At 44.4% G+C, this 15,011-nt stretch overlaps 1 protein-coding gene and 1 long non-coding RNA gene across 4 annotated transcripts; one reads left to right on the top strand and one right to left on the bottom strand.

Moving 5' to 3' along the window:
* The first annotated feature begins 215 nt into the window (after positions 1–215).
* Positions 216–14,434, top strand: LOC142088859 (uncharacterized). Its single transcript, XR_012676042.1, has 3 exons — positions 216–301; positions 1,611–1,762; positions 13,167–14,434. It is a non-coding gene; the product is annotated as an uncharacterized LOC142088859 (long non-coding RNA).
* MYOT (myotilin) lies at positions 240–13,640 on the bottom strand. Of its 3 annotated transcripts, XM_075164645.1 has the most exons (10): positions 13,506–13,636; positions 11,197–11,799; positions 8,922–9,072; positions 6,331–6,432; positions 4,244–4,293; positions 3,545–3,677; positions 2,207–2,414; positions 1,563–1,728; positions 909–1,042; positions 240–412 (listed from the first exon to the last, which is right to left on the bottom strand). In XM_075164645.1, the coding sequence occupies exons 2-10, from the start codon at positions 11,631–11,633 to the stop codon at positions 240–242; spliced, it is 1,554 nt and encodes a 517-aa protein (XP_075020746.1). In that variant the 5' UTR covers positions 11,634–11,799; positions 13,506–13,636. The 3 variants fall into 3 exon arrangements, with proteins under 3 accessions (XP_075020746.1, XP_075020747.1, XP_075020748.1); XM_075164646.1 differs by lacking the exon at positions 11,197–11,799 and having other exon boundaries at positions 13,386–13,640; XM_075164647.1 differs by lacking the exon at positions 11,197–11,799 and having other exon boundaries at positions 13,506–13,624.
* Positions 14,435–15,011: the final 577 nt, after the last annotated feature.

Raw genomic sequence — 15,011 nt, 5'->3', positions numbered from 1 at the left:
TAAAAACTAATTAGCCGGCTTTCTTAGGCTTTATAGTTAAAATACAATACTCAGTAAATGGTTATATTCACCAACCCATATAAATAAAATCTAAGATGGTAAAATGGGAACAGCTGAATGTGCAAGAGTGAAAGTAAAAATATGTAGATAGGTATTTTGCTAATTAGAGCAATCACCAGTTAACTGCATCTATGTTGTAATTGTCTCTTATAGGTGTGAATTTTCCTCTTCGTTTCCAGTTAAAGTTCATCACTTTCATACAGTCCAGACTGCTCAGCCAAACGCTGAAACTCTCCTTCTGGTGAGAAAGCTTGTTTCACATCCAGTCCTCTTCCATTAAGTGCCAAATACTTGCTAAAAGTTGGTCGAACCCGTAACTGCTTGGGGGCTGGAACTGGCTTGTTTGCATGTGCTGGAAGAGAGAAAAAAGCCTCTTTCAGTGGCTTTCCAGACTGTGAAAAGACCCGTGGTAGAACAACCCAATTGCTTTTTATCTGCAACATGAAACAGGAACCCCTTAGGAAGAATTTAAGACAAGCCCATATCTCAGACATCAGAGGTTTATGGAAAGGACTATATTCACCTTCCTTCTTGGTATCAATCAAGTTGTAGACTTTAAACAGTGCAGATAGCAGATGCATACAATATGCAAAGAACACATCGCATAGTGTCTTGGCACTAAACAAAGATGAGTTTTTCTGAGATAGTTACTTTCTGTCTAGTTTCAGTATCTTGGGAAAGAAATCCTGCTGGCAGTCCAAGCTTTATTAGGTTAGTGTTAGGTTTGCGGTTGGACTTGGTCTTTTCCAACCTAAATGCTTCTATGATTTAATCTTGGGGGTCTGTTCTGAATACAGGTGGTGGTGGCAGTTTCGGTTGTGGTTGTGGCACTGTGATGTGGTACTTACTTGCAACCTCCAGCCTGGCATGGCATGTGGCCACACCTGCTCCGTTGACAGCAGATACGGTATACCAACCAGCATCTTTCTTGTTTGCATTATGGATCAGGAGGCAAATCCTTCCAGTGTTGTCATGTAACAAGCTGAAAAATGAAGGTGTTTACGTGTAAGTGCTTGGAGGGGGAAGGAGTGAAGACACTGAAATCAGAGAGTCAGTTTACATGCTGAGGAGCTGAGAAAGCCCTAGAACAATTCTTGCAGGGCACTGCAAACTATTTAGACATAAACACCGCATTTGTGTTACGAGCCACAGCGATTCACATCATGTACCATTCAGGTGGCATCAAGGCCCTTCTGTAGCCCCACAGCCTCAGAGCGTGATGAATGCATTGCATGTTTGAGTCCTAAAGCCATGCTTCTCTGTGGGCCTTGTAACTAGAATTCAGAGTGGCATCTGGTCAGAGTTTTCTCTCTGTGCCCTCAGCACAAGGCTCTGAGCATCGTGCCTGTCCAGCACGTGGGCCTGTTCACATGTGTCGTGAACGAGGGGCAGATCTAGCTTTCCAGCTTGCTGCTTTTAGAAACCAGCCAATTCAAACTTGACTTAACAAATACTGGTTATTGTTTTCTAACATGCCAACGGCCAACTCATTGGTGGGATACCTTATTCGGTCTGTATTATATTGTACCATTTCGTTGTTTCTTTTCCAGTAAATCCGGGGTGTTGGGATCGCAGAGATCTGGCATTCGAGTCTGGCTGTATCTCCTTCAAAAACCTTTTTGCTTTGTGGCTTGAAGATGAAAGTTGGAGGTGTGTGATGTTCTTTTGCTAAATTAAAGAGGAAAGATAAAAAGGAGTTACTGTAAGTATTGAACGCTAATATCACGCTTGTTTTTTTAAGATCTCAGAATGCTAAATTCAGGAGGGCATACGTTCCTTACTGCAACTCCTTAGCCTACAGGCAATTCCCATGAGCATAAGGGTGTAGTAGTCACAATCCACTTTAGGAGGAGAGTCAATCAACATATATTATCAATTCTGGGAGATTAATAGCTCCCAAATTCTGGACATCCCACTACATCCAAATATGCCGCTAGAAGTGCTTTGAAGAAATATGTAATCCCAGATGTATGTATTAAAATAGCCGTGGAAAAGGTAAGGTGTTTGTTATAGTTTGAGCCTGAATATCTGGAGATCTACCTCTGCTTCTTAATTGGTTTATGTCCCAAACACACAGAGGAAGGCATTAGATTACTGAGATTTTTCCATGTGTGGCCAGGTAATTAATCAGTGCTCTCAGTCTTACCAATTACTTCCACTTTTACTGCAAAAGATGCTTCTCCTGCACGGTTGACAGCCACGCATTCATATGTCCCTGCATCAGATGATTTGACTGCTTCAAAAATAAATGAGTGGAATCCCTTTTCTGACACTATCATTTTATGGAACTGATCTTGATGAACCATCCTTCCGTTCTGATACCACATCACATCTGGAGTTGGCAGCCCACTAACCTGTGAAGGAGAAGAAAGCAGTGAAGAGTTAAACAGCTTTAAGATAATAAAAGCCCTTCAATGCTATAGGGAGTTTGATGCCAATAGATGATCAAATCATGATCCTACTGCAGAATTTTACAGTCTTGCCTAGTTTTGAATATTAATGTGGTGCTGCACAGAGAGGAAGGCTCATGAGGTGCCATGGAGAGATGAGCTTTAGCTACAGGCCAGTGGATGCTGTTCCTGCAAACCCGTTCCCATCCTGTGAGTTAGTTTGGATTAGGCCAAAGATATTCATTGTGGGTTCATGGAGGGTGGGAACTCAGCCTTTTAATCCCACAGCTAGCACTATCAGCAGTGCTGACATTCATACTGTTTTGATTATGTAAATAAACTGTCCTGCAGACATGCTCCAGGTTGTCCATGACATTCAGAAGTTAAGCAATTTGCAGCAAAATGGCTAAAGGTCATGCCAAAGTCTGGCAAGAGTTTACTTAAGAAAAATGGATTGGAAGTGATTAGGAAAAACCAAGCCAAACCACAATCAGCAAACAGCCTTTGCAGTAAAGTTGTACGTGTGGAAGACTTAGGTTCTTTCTTACCCTAGGATTGGTCCAATTGCCATGCAGCTTCAGGCCATTCTGACATTTTGTTTGTTTGTAATTAGGGTATTCCCTTGCCAGATGGTCTGCTCCAGCAAGGGCACAGTTACCTCAGAGAAGACTCATTAAAGCCAGGCTAGTCCTAAACAGGCCTTGCTGGACATGTGTCCAGTATGTGTCCACTGAAGTCAATGGAATCCCAGTGCAAAGCACAAGGTCACCTCCCTAAATGCCTTCTTTCAGCAGGGCCTTAATATTAATTCTTCCCAATGAGGTTTAGAACGTCTTCTATGGTGGTCCCTGTTTACCACTATTTAGCTTTAACCATATTCTTACGCAGCTGATTCCACTTATATTTTCCAAGGGAAAATGCTGAAACATTTACCCATCTCCTATTTCTTGTTTATGTTGCCTGGAGAGACCCTGCACCACCTGCCATTAGTGCTCTGGCTTAATAATGTGCAAAGACACTGCGGCTCAGAGACCTCTCTTCATGCCACGCACCCCACAGAGCTAACGGGACTGAAAGTGAAAGGCTGGTATTACTTTGAAGTCGAGCCTGCAGAATCGCCCCTCTTCAATTATTACGTCTTCAGGCACTTGTGTAAAACGTGGCTGAAAAAACTTCTCCTGGATTGAGTCACGTCCACGTTCATCTCCTCTTGAGGATGGTCTGCTCCTAAAAAGTGGACAGAAACAGTTAATTGTGTAAAAGTTACCATAGCACAAATGACATTGAAGCACCGATTGCAGCTAGAGTCCCTCAATACGTTTAGGAATCCAACACTACAGTTCTGCTTTGTTTTTCAGCTGTAAGGGGCAAGTTTTGATCAACCACTTAATCTTGCTCAAGTTGTTCAATTCAACACAGAAGCATAACATATGAAACCTTCATCTTTGGCCTAATATCCAAAAGAATTTACAAGAGCAATGTAGGCTGTGTTTCATCAAGCTATGTTTCATCATTCACATTGTCGGACCTTGCTTTGACTAGAGACATATCTTCTAGAACACGAACCATATTTGCCCTAGGTACGTGGAGTCTTTAAACCTTTAGTGTTATGCTTAGAATTGACTGGATTAAGATCATAGGCATCATCAACCATCTACAAATGGTAGTGTTTTAGTTGAAACAGAGTGAATGAATTTTAGAAAAATTGATAAGTAGTGAAGTAAACCTAACATTGTCTAGAAACATTTGAAATAAGGTCTTGAAGAGCAGCGCAGCACAAATTTATGCATTACCTTACATGTGTCGTAGGAACCTGCAGCCTGATGTTTTCTGCATTCTGGTGCTTGGAAAGAGGAAGAGGAGAGTGGGTTAACTTAGAAAGTTTTATCTGTAAACTGAACGAGAAGCCATTTTAAGTTAGTATACTGACTGCTGCTTAAAAGCAAACTGAATACTTCAGAAGTCACTGGGAGGTAAAGAAACTTGCATCAGGAGCTAATATGCTCTGTTTTCACCCTAGGCTTTGACATGACAGTAACAAGTACTATTAATAGAATGGGACGGCTTCCCATCACTCTGCACAGGTGGTAGGTGCAGCAGTTTTGTTTGGCACACAAGGCTTTTGGCCAGCCGATAACCTTTGTTAGAAGGGAGTAGTACTACTGGTGGTATCTAAAATGAGCGCTAAGTACGGAGTGTCCTTCCCTATAGCAGGAATAGAAGTGGAATTGCTGGCAAGAACACTGTATTGTGCCCACTTAAATATGGTACCAATAGCAATGAACACATGCTGAGCTGGAAAATATTTTTCTTTCTAGATCACAGCACCAACTAAGCTTGCTGACAACGCCACAATCACATGAGTAAATCTGCTAAAGTATCCAGGATTGATACCTGCTAGGAACTTGGGTATCTGGAAAATACAAGCAGAGTTTATTACCAGTGACTCATTTTAGCGATGGATTCAGATAGAGGAAACACTGCATGGAAATTTCTGGGATGTTTGCATTGAGCCTTCACCATGCTTGGTTCTGTGCTCTGTAACCCAGTCCTGTGGAACGTTTAAGCCTGGGTTTAAACTTCAAGCACAGAAGCAGTCTTCAGTTCAGTGGGAGCATCACATGAATAAGGGTTTTGCTGGACTGAGCTCAATGCTGAGTCCAAAGGCAATCGCTTCTATCTGCTCATTTACACAAGTTCTATACAATTATTACTTGTCTTGTGAAATGATGCTGTAGTGACAAAGTTGCTGATGATAATTCTAATGCTCTGTTATATGGACTGACTGGGTAGTTAAGTTCCTGAGGAATCAGGAGGCTGAATGAATCATTGACTACAATATTTAAAAATAAGACTGTACAGTTGGAATAAGATCTTCCAAATGTAAATCTCTCCTTCCAATGCTCCTTTTTATGCAGTGTTTCACACACCCTCAAAAGTTGTCAGTCATCACGTTTTGACTGAATGTTTCCTTGTTCTCTGCAAAAGATGAGGTTTCCCTTGCTCTCCGAAATCCATAATGTTCCCTTTTTGCCTGCTGTTGTCAGGTGATTGGTGGGGAGAAATAGCTCAAATTCTATATTCCTCCCTTGCTGTGATCTTAAGTGTCTCTTTCATTGAAGAGTTTTGCTAACTGCACTTTGAAAGCTGTATGCCAGCCTGCTGCCTCTCTGCGTGCATGCAGCAGGAGGCATGTTTTCTCTGGCTGCACAGGTACCCCGTGCCACATCACAGACATTTCCACTAACTTTGGTCACAGAAGTGCCAAAGAGAGCTTTTAACTGGCCCGAATAACCAATGAATGATGCAAGTCTCCAACTGAAATGCTTTTGAAAATGCCAGTAGTAATAGATTCTTGTCTATCAGCATGTGCTAAAATAACTGCTTTGCCTTCTCTTAATGATTGTAGGCCCCTAGAAGGGCTAAAACCCAACCGATGCCACCCCAAGGCCCTGACCTCTTGTAGTCAATGTCACTTATTCCAAACAGTGACAGCTGTAAATCTTGCTGTCCTGGCCAAGTCTGAACTGGGGCTGTTAGAGCGCGGGTACCTGTATCCCTCGCTGTGCTACTCCCAGCCTGGCACCGGCAGGGTGTAATGTGCTGTGCAGCAGCTGTTGTAATTCCTCCCTGGAGAGGTCATTCCTACAGATCGGGCCCAGCAAGGGGATGGCGCTTAAATTCCCCGCCTCTGCCACCATCCCCCCCAAAAAAACCCAAATCCCTACAATGCAGAGCTCTGCCAGTGAGAGCTGTCCCCTTCCCTTCCTTCTCCTGCACTGGTACCAGGAAAACCCCAATTCTCCACCCTTCTCAGGTGCGAGCAGGTCACAGCACAGTCACCAGGAAATCATTGTTCTAGAGACAGGTCCCCATTTACCTGTGCGTTCTGCATGTTGTCTTCACTTTGTGCTTCCAAGACAGATGCAGCATTTACTGGTCCGAGCAGCCTGCGAGCCATTCTTTCTTCATAAGTTAATCGCTTAAAGCAGAGCGGAGAGGAATTCTAGTCAGAAGTCCATTTACTATTTCAGATCAGCTTGTAAGAGCACGTTAATATGCTACAAATTCAGGGTGCTGTCAATGAAAGCAGCGGCTGAATAGAAACACCACGTCTGTTCCAGAGGGTTTGCAGTCCGTGATGCCTACTGAAGTCAGCCTCAATATATACAGTGCTGAAATGCATAAAAGATTAAACTGCCTGTTCATCAAAGCCTCCCTAATGCCATCTGTGGCCTTCCACTCCTCCTCTTTCTCTGCTGGGATTATTTATGGGTAGCTGATGGCATTATCTCAAAAGCCAGAGTAAGTCCCAGGGTACCTTTCTGTTAGCACTGGGAAAACTTCCCAAGTCATTCAGCTGTGGATTTGCTTCAGGAGCTGGTGGCATGATGGGTGCTAGCGTCCCCTATCCCAAAAAAGCAAGAGCCACACCAGAAGCAGACACAGCCAGAGAGGAGCACCAGTATCCCTGAAAGAACAAGGGAAGCTTATGCCAGCGCAACAGCTGCCTTATGAAATGTTGTCTGCTGTCCTGAGAGGAGGCAAGAATGCGTTTCAGTCATGTAAGTTCCTACGATATGGATGCAGTACACAGGGATAAACGTGAGCAGAGCTAAATTCAAGTTCAGTCAGTTGGGTTACTTTAGAAGAGACTGAGTATGTCAGTCCCCTGAGCACCAGAACACCTCACGCTTCGCTTCCCACAAAGTTTACCTTGGGTTTGGATTTTGTGAAGTGAGGACAAGCTCTGACTGAATTTCTACTGTTTTCAGGACATGTATGTGGCTACTCCTGGATAGATAAGGCTTTGGGGAGGCTTGTGGGACTTTTCTTTAGAAGAGAGCGAGGGAGACCTTTTGCAAAACCTGTGAGACCTTAATATCCCTGAGGTCATTACAGCTGTATCAAGTGTGGCTGAGATTGGCCAGTTGGTTCAGATGTTGTTGGAGGACAAGGGGAGGAGGACACAGAGTGGCGATTGCATAAGCCTTATTTTTAGCCTGGCTTCCTCTGGGAAGAAAAGCTGGCTTGCAATGGCCAGCTTTCTTACAGCAGATAGCACATTCCTGTTAGGGACACATTAAGTCAGATTTGACCTAATATATTTGTTTTCCTTCAATATTTAAAATCGTATATATGACACAAACCTGTTCCCACTGATGGTAATGGAAAAACTCCTTTCTACTTCAGGGGAAAGAAGATGGAAACTATAAATACTGGGCTTTTACCAGTCTGCCTCCAGCCAGCAGGAAGGTTCCCACCTTAGAGACCTGCTCGCTCTACCTTGCTGTAATGTGCTTCCCTACTGGTAAGCAAATTTTTCTCCCAGATTTAGATTTCTTCGTAAAGGGGATTGCATTTTGTCCCTTTGCAGAATAAATAAGTAGGTACTGAGACTAAGAGACCTTCGTAGAGGAGACAGACTTTATGATAAAAGCTCATGTAATTTCTTTGTTTTGTTGTTGTTTATATAAAAAGAAATCAAAGATGTTTACCACATGTGGTGATGGTCTCTAGAACGAGCTTTCAAATACTGGTACTTCTCCAAGTTTCTGATGATTTGGGGTGGTTTATTAACTCCAGCATTGAAAGCCAGGATGAAATTGTGTCTGCAGAACTGAGGGATTCTCCCTGGGCTTCTAGTTGTCTGTGGATGTGATGTTCAGCAGGATCCCCAGCAGAGAGTTCAAGTTTGTGCCATGGCTCTAAACAGGTACCTTTCTCTTGTGTGTATGTACCTTACTCCTGTCCCTAGCCTTATAATTTGATGGTAGAAATTCAAAGACAGCTTGAATGCTGTGTGCTGGCCAAGAAGGTAGATAAGAGGGAAAGGCAATAGCAGCTCAAAGCCATCTTGCTGCATCAGATGGCTTTCAGAAGTCAGTGCATCCCTTACTGAAGTCATAGGAGATGCAGACATTCAGTTGCCACAGTAGATGCCTACAGATAGACTTACAGCAACCATCTCTTGCCACACATCATGCTTTCATCATGCACTAACCATGTGCTGCTCCTCTACTGGGAAGGGTCTTCTGAGGGCTGAGCTGAACCTGGCCCACTAGTACAGCTATTTGCATTCTAATAGCAAAAATAACAGTGAAGAGGGTGTTGGGAAACAAAGAGGTTGGATGTAAATCTTTCAGAACCACACCTTTTACACCAGCCCTGAGCCATGATTAAAAATGGAGTCGCTGTTGGAAGAGATTTTTTTTTTTACATTTCTAATGGAAAAATTCAGCCATCTCACACTGAAAGAATATTCTGGTCAGAAATGGCTCAAAGAACTCTTGCTGGGATCTGCTGAGGTTCTGAGTAAAGGTGTTTGGGCAGTGTTGCTCCTGCATTTCTTTCTGCTTTCAGCTCAGTTTGGAGGCTCCAGCCTCTGGAGCACTAGAACTAGTCTGCATCCCTGCTTGCACTACCGAGAGTCAGAGCAAACTGGTTATTTAATCAGCAGATTTCCCTTACCTGGTTGCCATTCTGGAGAAGGTTGTCTTTGCATCGGAGTTTCTTTTCCAAGTCCTGAATGAGGGCCTCTTTTGTTCCTCGAATTTCTTGGTCTGATGTCTTCTGCATAGAGTTGATGCTAGCTTGTTTGTTATACATTGGTTGTGAGTAACTACTCATGCAGGAAGAGAAAACAAAGTTATTCCTGTAGGCCTGCTTGACTGTTTGCTACAGCTTCATAGAATACACACAAAAATGTGAACCTGCTACCTAGGTTCAAATGAACCCATAAAGCATCTGGGAGATAGGCTAGGTGACATAACTGAGTATCAAAAACTTAAGGGGAAGCATCATGATCTAGCCAAGTGTCCTCCCACAGCACTCACAGCAGTTTGCTGTGGGTGGCTTTTCAGCATCCCTGCACCCTGCAGAGGCCCCTGCCCTGACTCGGGTGTGTGCAGTAAGACTAGCAGTGTTTTGAGGGAGCCACGAACTCCGCTGAGCAATGTGAGTCTGTCCAGGAGCAAGTTCTCCCTCAAAAACCGCATTCTTCTACAATTTCAATTGTTAAAAAGGCCCTGGGTGCTGCAAATCCACAGCAAAGTCACAAACTAGTTGATTAGGTATGAACAAATAGCTTATTAGTTGTCCTTTTCTTCTTGGCCCCAGAAAGTTACTTCGTACAGCATTTCTGTCCAGATGTTCAGTAGCCAAGCGTACCCAAAGCTAGGCTGGGTCTTTAAGAGCCCTTGCTACAACCCATCACATAGCCTGATCTTGTAATCCATAGTCAAGAGACACGATAAAATCTTGGAGTTAGATAGTACACTTGGTTCTGAAAGGTGCTAGGAAAAGAGGCATCCCTCAAATGGGGTTGCGAAGGTCTACTAGAGGTCACAGCACTGCTGACAGGATCTAACCCGGTTTGTTACATGCAGCGGGGCCTCGTACGCTGCAGTTGTGTTCAGCAATTATTTCTATTCAAAATCCTCTTCCTCCTGTCGCTTGGGAATTTGTTCTGCTGATTAGAATAGGGTAGAAGGGTTATAATTCTGGTACATATTCCCAGCACTGCTTGGACTTAATAACTTGCCCAAGTTATAACTTACAAACTTTAATAATTTGCCCTACAGATTAATATGTCTCATTCCCTGTTTGCCCATTTGTAGGATGATTAGGAAAATAATTCCTCAACTCACAGGATGTTGCCTTTAAGAGCAGCTTATATGAAAAGCATAGTGAGGCACCAAAGCCCTTTGCTATGAAAACAAACAAGCCCACACTACATACACAAAACCCAGCCGTTACTCCAGATGTGTACCTAACACCCCACACTCCTGCAGTACTTTTAAGAAACACTCCTGAGTGCCCCAGCCAGCCCACTCCGTCTTACCTTTCTGCTTCCCGCAGTGCTGCGGTTCAAAAAAACCTCAGAAACATTCAGATTTCCTGAATACAAACTGACACTTAAACCTGAATTTATATCCAAGCCAGCAGGACCCCCCTGCCCCTGTCACCTTTCTAATATCCTCGGTTGAGTGTTTGTTACATATTCTACGCTGACTTTCCCCAGGACCTCCAGCTGATATTGGCAGGAATACAAGTTGGTGAGAAGGCAAGACCCAGCTCCCTTTGAGATCTCACTGACCTTGGGAGATATTTGGATTGCAGCCCAAAGGCAAAATGATATAATACATATTCAGGAAAGAATTTGGTCTTTGGTCTGAAGGGGTAAAATTTTCAAGTGGCTGCCTTTCTGTTAGCACGCATGATTAATGAAAACTGTATTGTAGGTGAGTGTAGAGTCACATCATGATGTGGAACCTGAAAATACTGCTGAGACTTACTAGGAATCTTAAAGTTGTTTGTATGTGGGAAATACTACTGCCTTCCTCCCTGCCCCCCATTCATAAGCCATGTTTGTTGAGAGAAATTCATGTGAGACGGGTGTCCATCTGCTGTTCTGGATACCCTTAAGCAAGAGATTTCCATCAAATCAAACTAAACTGTTCAACCTACCCCAGAAAACCTGCTCAGCAGCCTGTGACGTGACTTCTGGCAGTTTAATTCCCGGTGGATACCCATCTCTCCCGCACAGACCCCAAGGGCAAGTGCTCAGCCTCCTAACCCGGTGCATGCAAAGCCCTGCCTCGAACATCAGAAGTCAATGGGAGTTGTACCATTGGCTTCGGCCGAGCTGGCGTTTCACCGGACGGTTGGATTTGGGATGGTTAGTGCATGGGAGAGGCCAGGCCAGAGGAAAGCAAGGGGAGGTTAGAAGCCTGTATATACTTACTGAGGTTCCATAGGAGAAGGAGTTTGGCTGTTATAGTCGGGCTGCGAGGGTAGCACTGAGCACAGGAATGCTGCGGGGGGTTGGTTAGGCATGGATATAAGCCGTTGCCCGGATGATGAGCTAGCAGGAGACTGCGCAGATGCAGGTGTGACGGGATATGTGGATTCCTTAGGGGCACTACAGGAAGGCGAGGAGAGCGTGATTGAAGAGCTCAGCGATGACGAGGAGGAGAATTTCTGCCCACTTGGGTTACGAGGCTGTATTAGGATGGAGGACTGTTTGATTTGTCTGCTTGACTCGGTAGAGGCTGCAGGTCCCGGAGGCTGCTGTTGCCCTTGACACATATTCTTAGACTGGATAAAGTGTTTTGGACGTTCGTAGTTAAACATGGTTGGTTGGCACATAGAGGAAACGGATGGGAAATTAGGGACACTCATAGGAGAGGTTTCACGGCTGTCCTGGGTTTTTGTTGGTGATAATTGGCTTTGGACAGGTGGCTGGTAAAAACTAGGTGGTAGGCCACAAAAGCTTTCTTGGCTGGGCTCCTGGATAGAATGGAACCCTTGCCTTGCAGAATAGAGGCTTTCCTGGTGTGGATTTTCCCTTAAGGAAGACAATACAGATAGAATAAATTGTACATCACCATTTGAATCACAAAAATATGTGTCGTGATCAGTCATTAGCAATCCAAAGAGTATGAAGTTCAGGCAACTGACAATTAAAGCTTGAGCTTAAAATAAAGAGATTTAGGATTGATTAGAACTATTCCAGAACTGTATGAACATTTTGGATTACAATAAGAAGTCACGCACTCTGACTCAGGTGCAGTGCTCATCACGGCTATCTTGTCTGCAAGAGCCCAGTAAATTCTAAAAGAAATAGCAATTGGTTTATTGAGATGACCCACCACCTGCCTAAGTCTACAGATAACCGTAGATACTGCTAAGCAAGGTAATTTGCCACATATCGTCTTAACTAAACATCTCTGGATCCTGCAGTTTTGTGCCCTGTCAAAACACTAAATGTACTATTACTTGGAGAATTGGCTATTTGTGCCGAGAAATTCCTTACACCATAGGGAAGCATGAAACAGGTTCCACTTTCTTTTAAGCCTAAAACTAAAGACTTATTTGAAACCAAGTATCCCGATTTCTTCTCTTACGGTTTTTGAATTCAGAGCTTTTTATATCCAGTTGAGACTTGGGATTGGAATGCCAAGGACTGTGCTTCTCCATTTGAGATTTGCTGTTAGGGCTAATAATTGCCCAAATGACATAGCTACAGGATAAAGTAGGGCAAGCCAAGCTGCTCAGAGGTCCTGCATTAATTTCGCAGGTCCTTGATATCTAAAAGTGGGCTTTCCATCAACTTACAAAAGAGGAAAGTTTAATTAGAGCAAACTGAGCAAGTTTGTTAAAACTGACAAACAGCTTCAGCTCCAGGATAAATAAATAACCCCCCAAAATAAATGTAAAGCTACTAATAAAAAATGAGAATATAAATCCACACAGTTACATGTGCTGGAAAAAATTGTAATCTTGCCCCACTGAGATCAGCTGTTTTGCTGCTATATATACACAGTATATTGTATTCCTCTCATCGGAGCGCCCGAAGAAGGGCTCCACGGGGTCATAAATTCCCGTGGGGGGAGATCAAGTGAAGACATCGCTGTCCTTTTAAAGATTCAAAGCTTTCATTTCCTAAAGGTAATTATCAATATTAGTTGTAAATTAACTGTACGTAAACAGAGGTTTTCTAGTAGAAATTCCCTAACTTTCCCCTTGTCACGCTCTTGGAATTTGAAGCTGGCTCAAATTTTTGGAGCACATCCACACTATGTTCTCATTCACTGGTGCAGAAAACTCGTTGAATCTTGTTTTTATACCATTTTTACATCGCTGCCTGTGTACACATTCATTCATTTTATCTACAGGCGATGTACAGAAACTGGTATTTACTTTCTTTTCTAGAATACTGCACTTAAACAAGATACGATGCACAGATTCACTTGTCACAGCGATGGATAAGTTATGTTTTCCTCAAATCATTCCACCTTGATTTGGGTGAAGAAAATAAAATAAATCCAAAGAGCCTTTTGATCTTACAAGACGAAAACAATAAGTAATAATAGAGACACTTTGCGTTTTAAAAACAGCAGGTATTTTCTCCTTTGTTGCCTCCCGCGTTACCTTTGACACCGCCGCACCTTAAGGCTACGTTTTCATCTCGGCGTTACGCAGCAGCTTCTCGTGCCAGCGCCCTCACCGCTTCGAGGTAAAAAAGCGACGTGGAACCCCCCAGCACCTTACCTCCCGCCTAGCCGCTGTCACCTGGGCTTTAACCGGTATTTTGGGAAGGGACCGCCACCGCAGCCCTCTGCGCAGCGCTGTGGGACCGGGGGCTTTAACGCGCTGCCGGCGCGGGCCCTGCCTGTCGCCCTGCCCGCCCCGCTGTCACGATAAGAGTCCCACCGCCCCGGCATGGCGGGGACACTTATTTAAGGGCCGGAGCCCGGGTTTTGGGCAGGTGCCCGTGGTCGGCAAATCACCCGCGTGGGCAGCGCTAAAACCTGCCCGCCGCGGGAGGGGCCGACCCCGCCGGCACCGGCCGCTCCCGGGGCTCCGCTGCCGGGGCTCCCCAAGCTCGGCCGGACTCCGGCCCCGGCCCCGGGAGGGCTGCCGAGGGTGGCGGTGGGCAGGGAGCTGCCGGCCCCGGCTCTCCTCCCCGCCCCGGGACGAAGTGGCTGAGGCTCAGCGCTGCCTCCCCTGCCCCCGGCTGCGTCCCTCTGTGCAGCAGGAGAAGGGGAAGGACCGAGGAAGTCGACAGCTATTGAACAGAAAAGCGGGTTTTTTGCCCGTAACAGCCCAGCGAGGAAGGACTGCTGCAATATGCTTAAACGTCCCTGAACCCCACTTCGTTATCTCAGTGAAATTCCTTTTTAAATTCATTTACTAGTTGGCTGTAGCTAATTGCCGCTGTAGCGATAACACTCCGTTACTGCTTTTACGGCTGTGCACTTAAAGGCGACAGATACCTGAAAGCCAGACGTCAGTGCCATTTAAATAACGGCCCAGCAGCAGACCCGGCCGAGCCCCCCTGCCCTCACCCCCGCTGGTGCCCGCACCTTCGCTCCGTACGGAGCTTAATTAAGAGCAGTGGTATTGCTTATGGATGCGTCTGGAGAGTCATAAACGGAATAACACAAATAAAATATACTTGGTGGTAAAATATTATTCGATATTTTGCTGTTTGTGTGTATTATTACCGATATTTACTTGGATTAAAAGATGCAACTGTGGTGTTTTCACCAAAACTGATGCTACTGGCAGATTAGGTGATTTGTATCCCTTTAATAAAAGGCTTCAATGCTTAATTACATCTTAAATTAACATTATAGTGTCTTAAGTATCTTAATTATACTTTGGCAACTCTTGCCTAACACACACGCTTTTGTTTAAAAACCCCAGCCCCGCCAGTGCCGCAGCTGGGGCTGCCTGTGCTCTTTCAGCTGCCTCTTCCCTCCCTTCACTGCCCGGTGAGTCTTTCAGCACAGCGATCTTCAAGAGTTAATCCACATTTGGTGTTTGTATTTAAACATCAGCCCACCGTTTGTGAACTAAATCTACATAGCAGGTGTTAATTGAGTGCTAATTTATTTAAATTTCTCGTGATGAAAGTGATTAAGGGAGGAAGTGTGTCCCTGGTTGTTGGAGAGATTATTTGCTTTTTAAGTTAAAACCAAACAAATTGGTAGTTTGCACAGAGAGAGTTGAGTACTTAAAAGAAGGTAACTGCAGCATGATCGTTTGCCCTGT

Source organism: Calonectris borealis, chromosome 15 (genome assembly GCF_964195595.1).
Source record: "Calonectris borealis chromosome 15, bCalBor7.hap1.2, whole genome shotgun sequence".
Lineage (NCBI taxonomy): Eukaryota > Metazoa > Chordata > Aves > Procellariiformes > Procellariidae > Calonectris > Calonectris borealis.
This window is presented reverse-complemented; position numbering and strand designations above follow the sequence as displayed.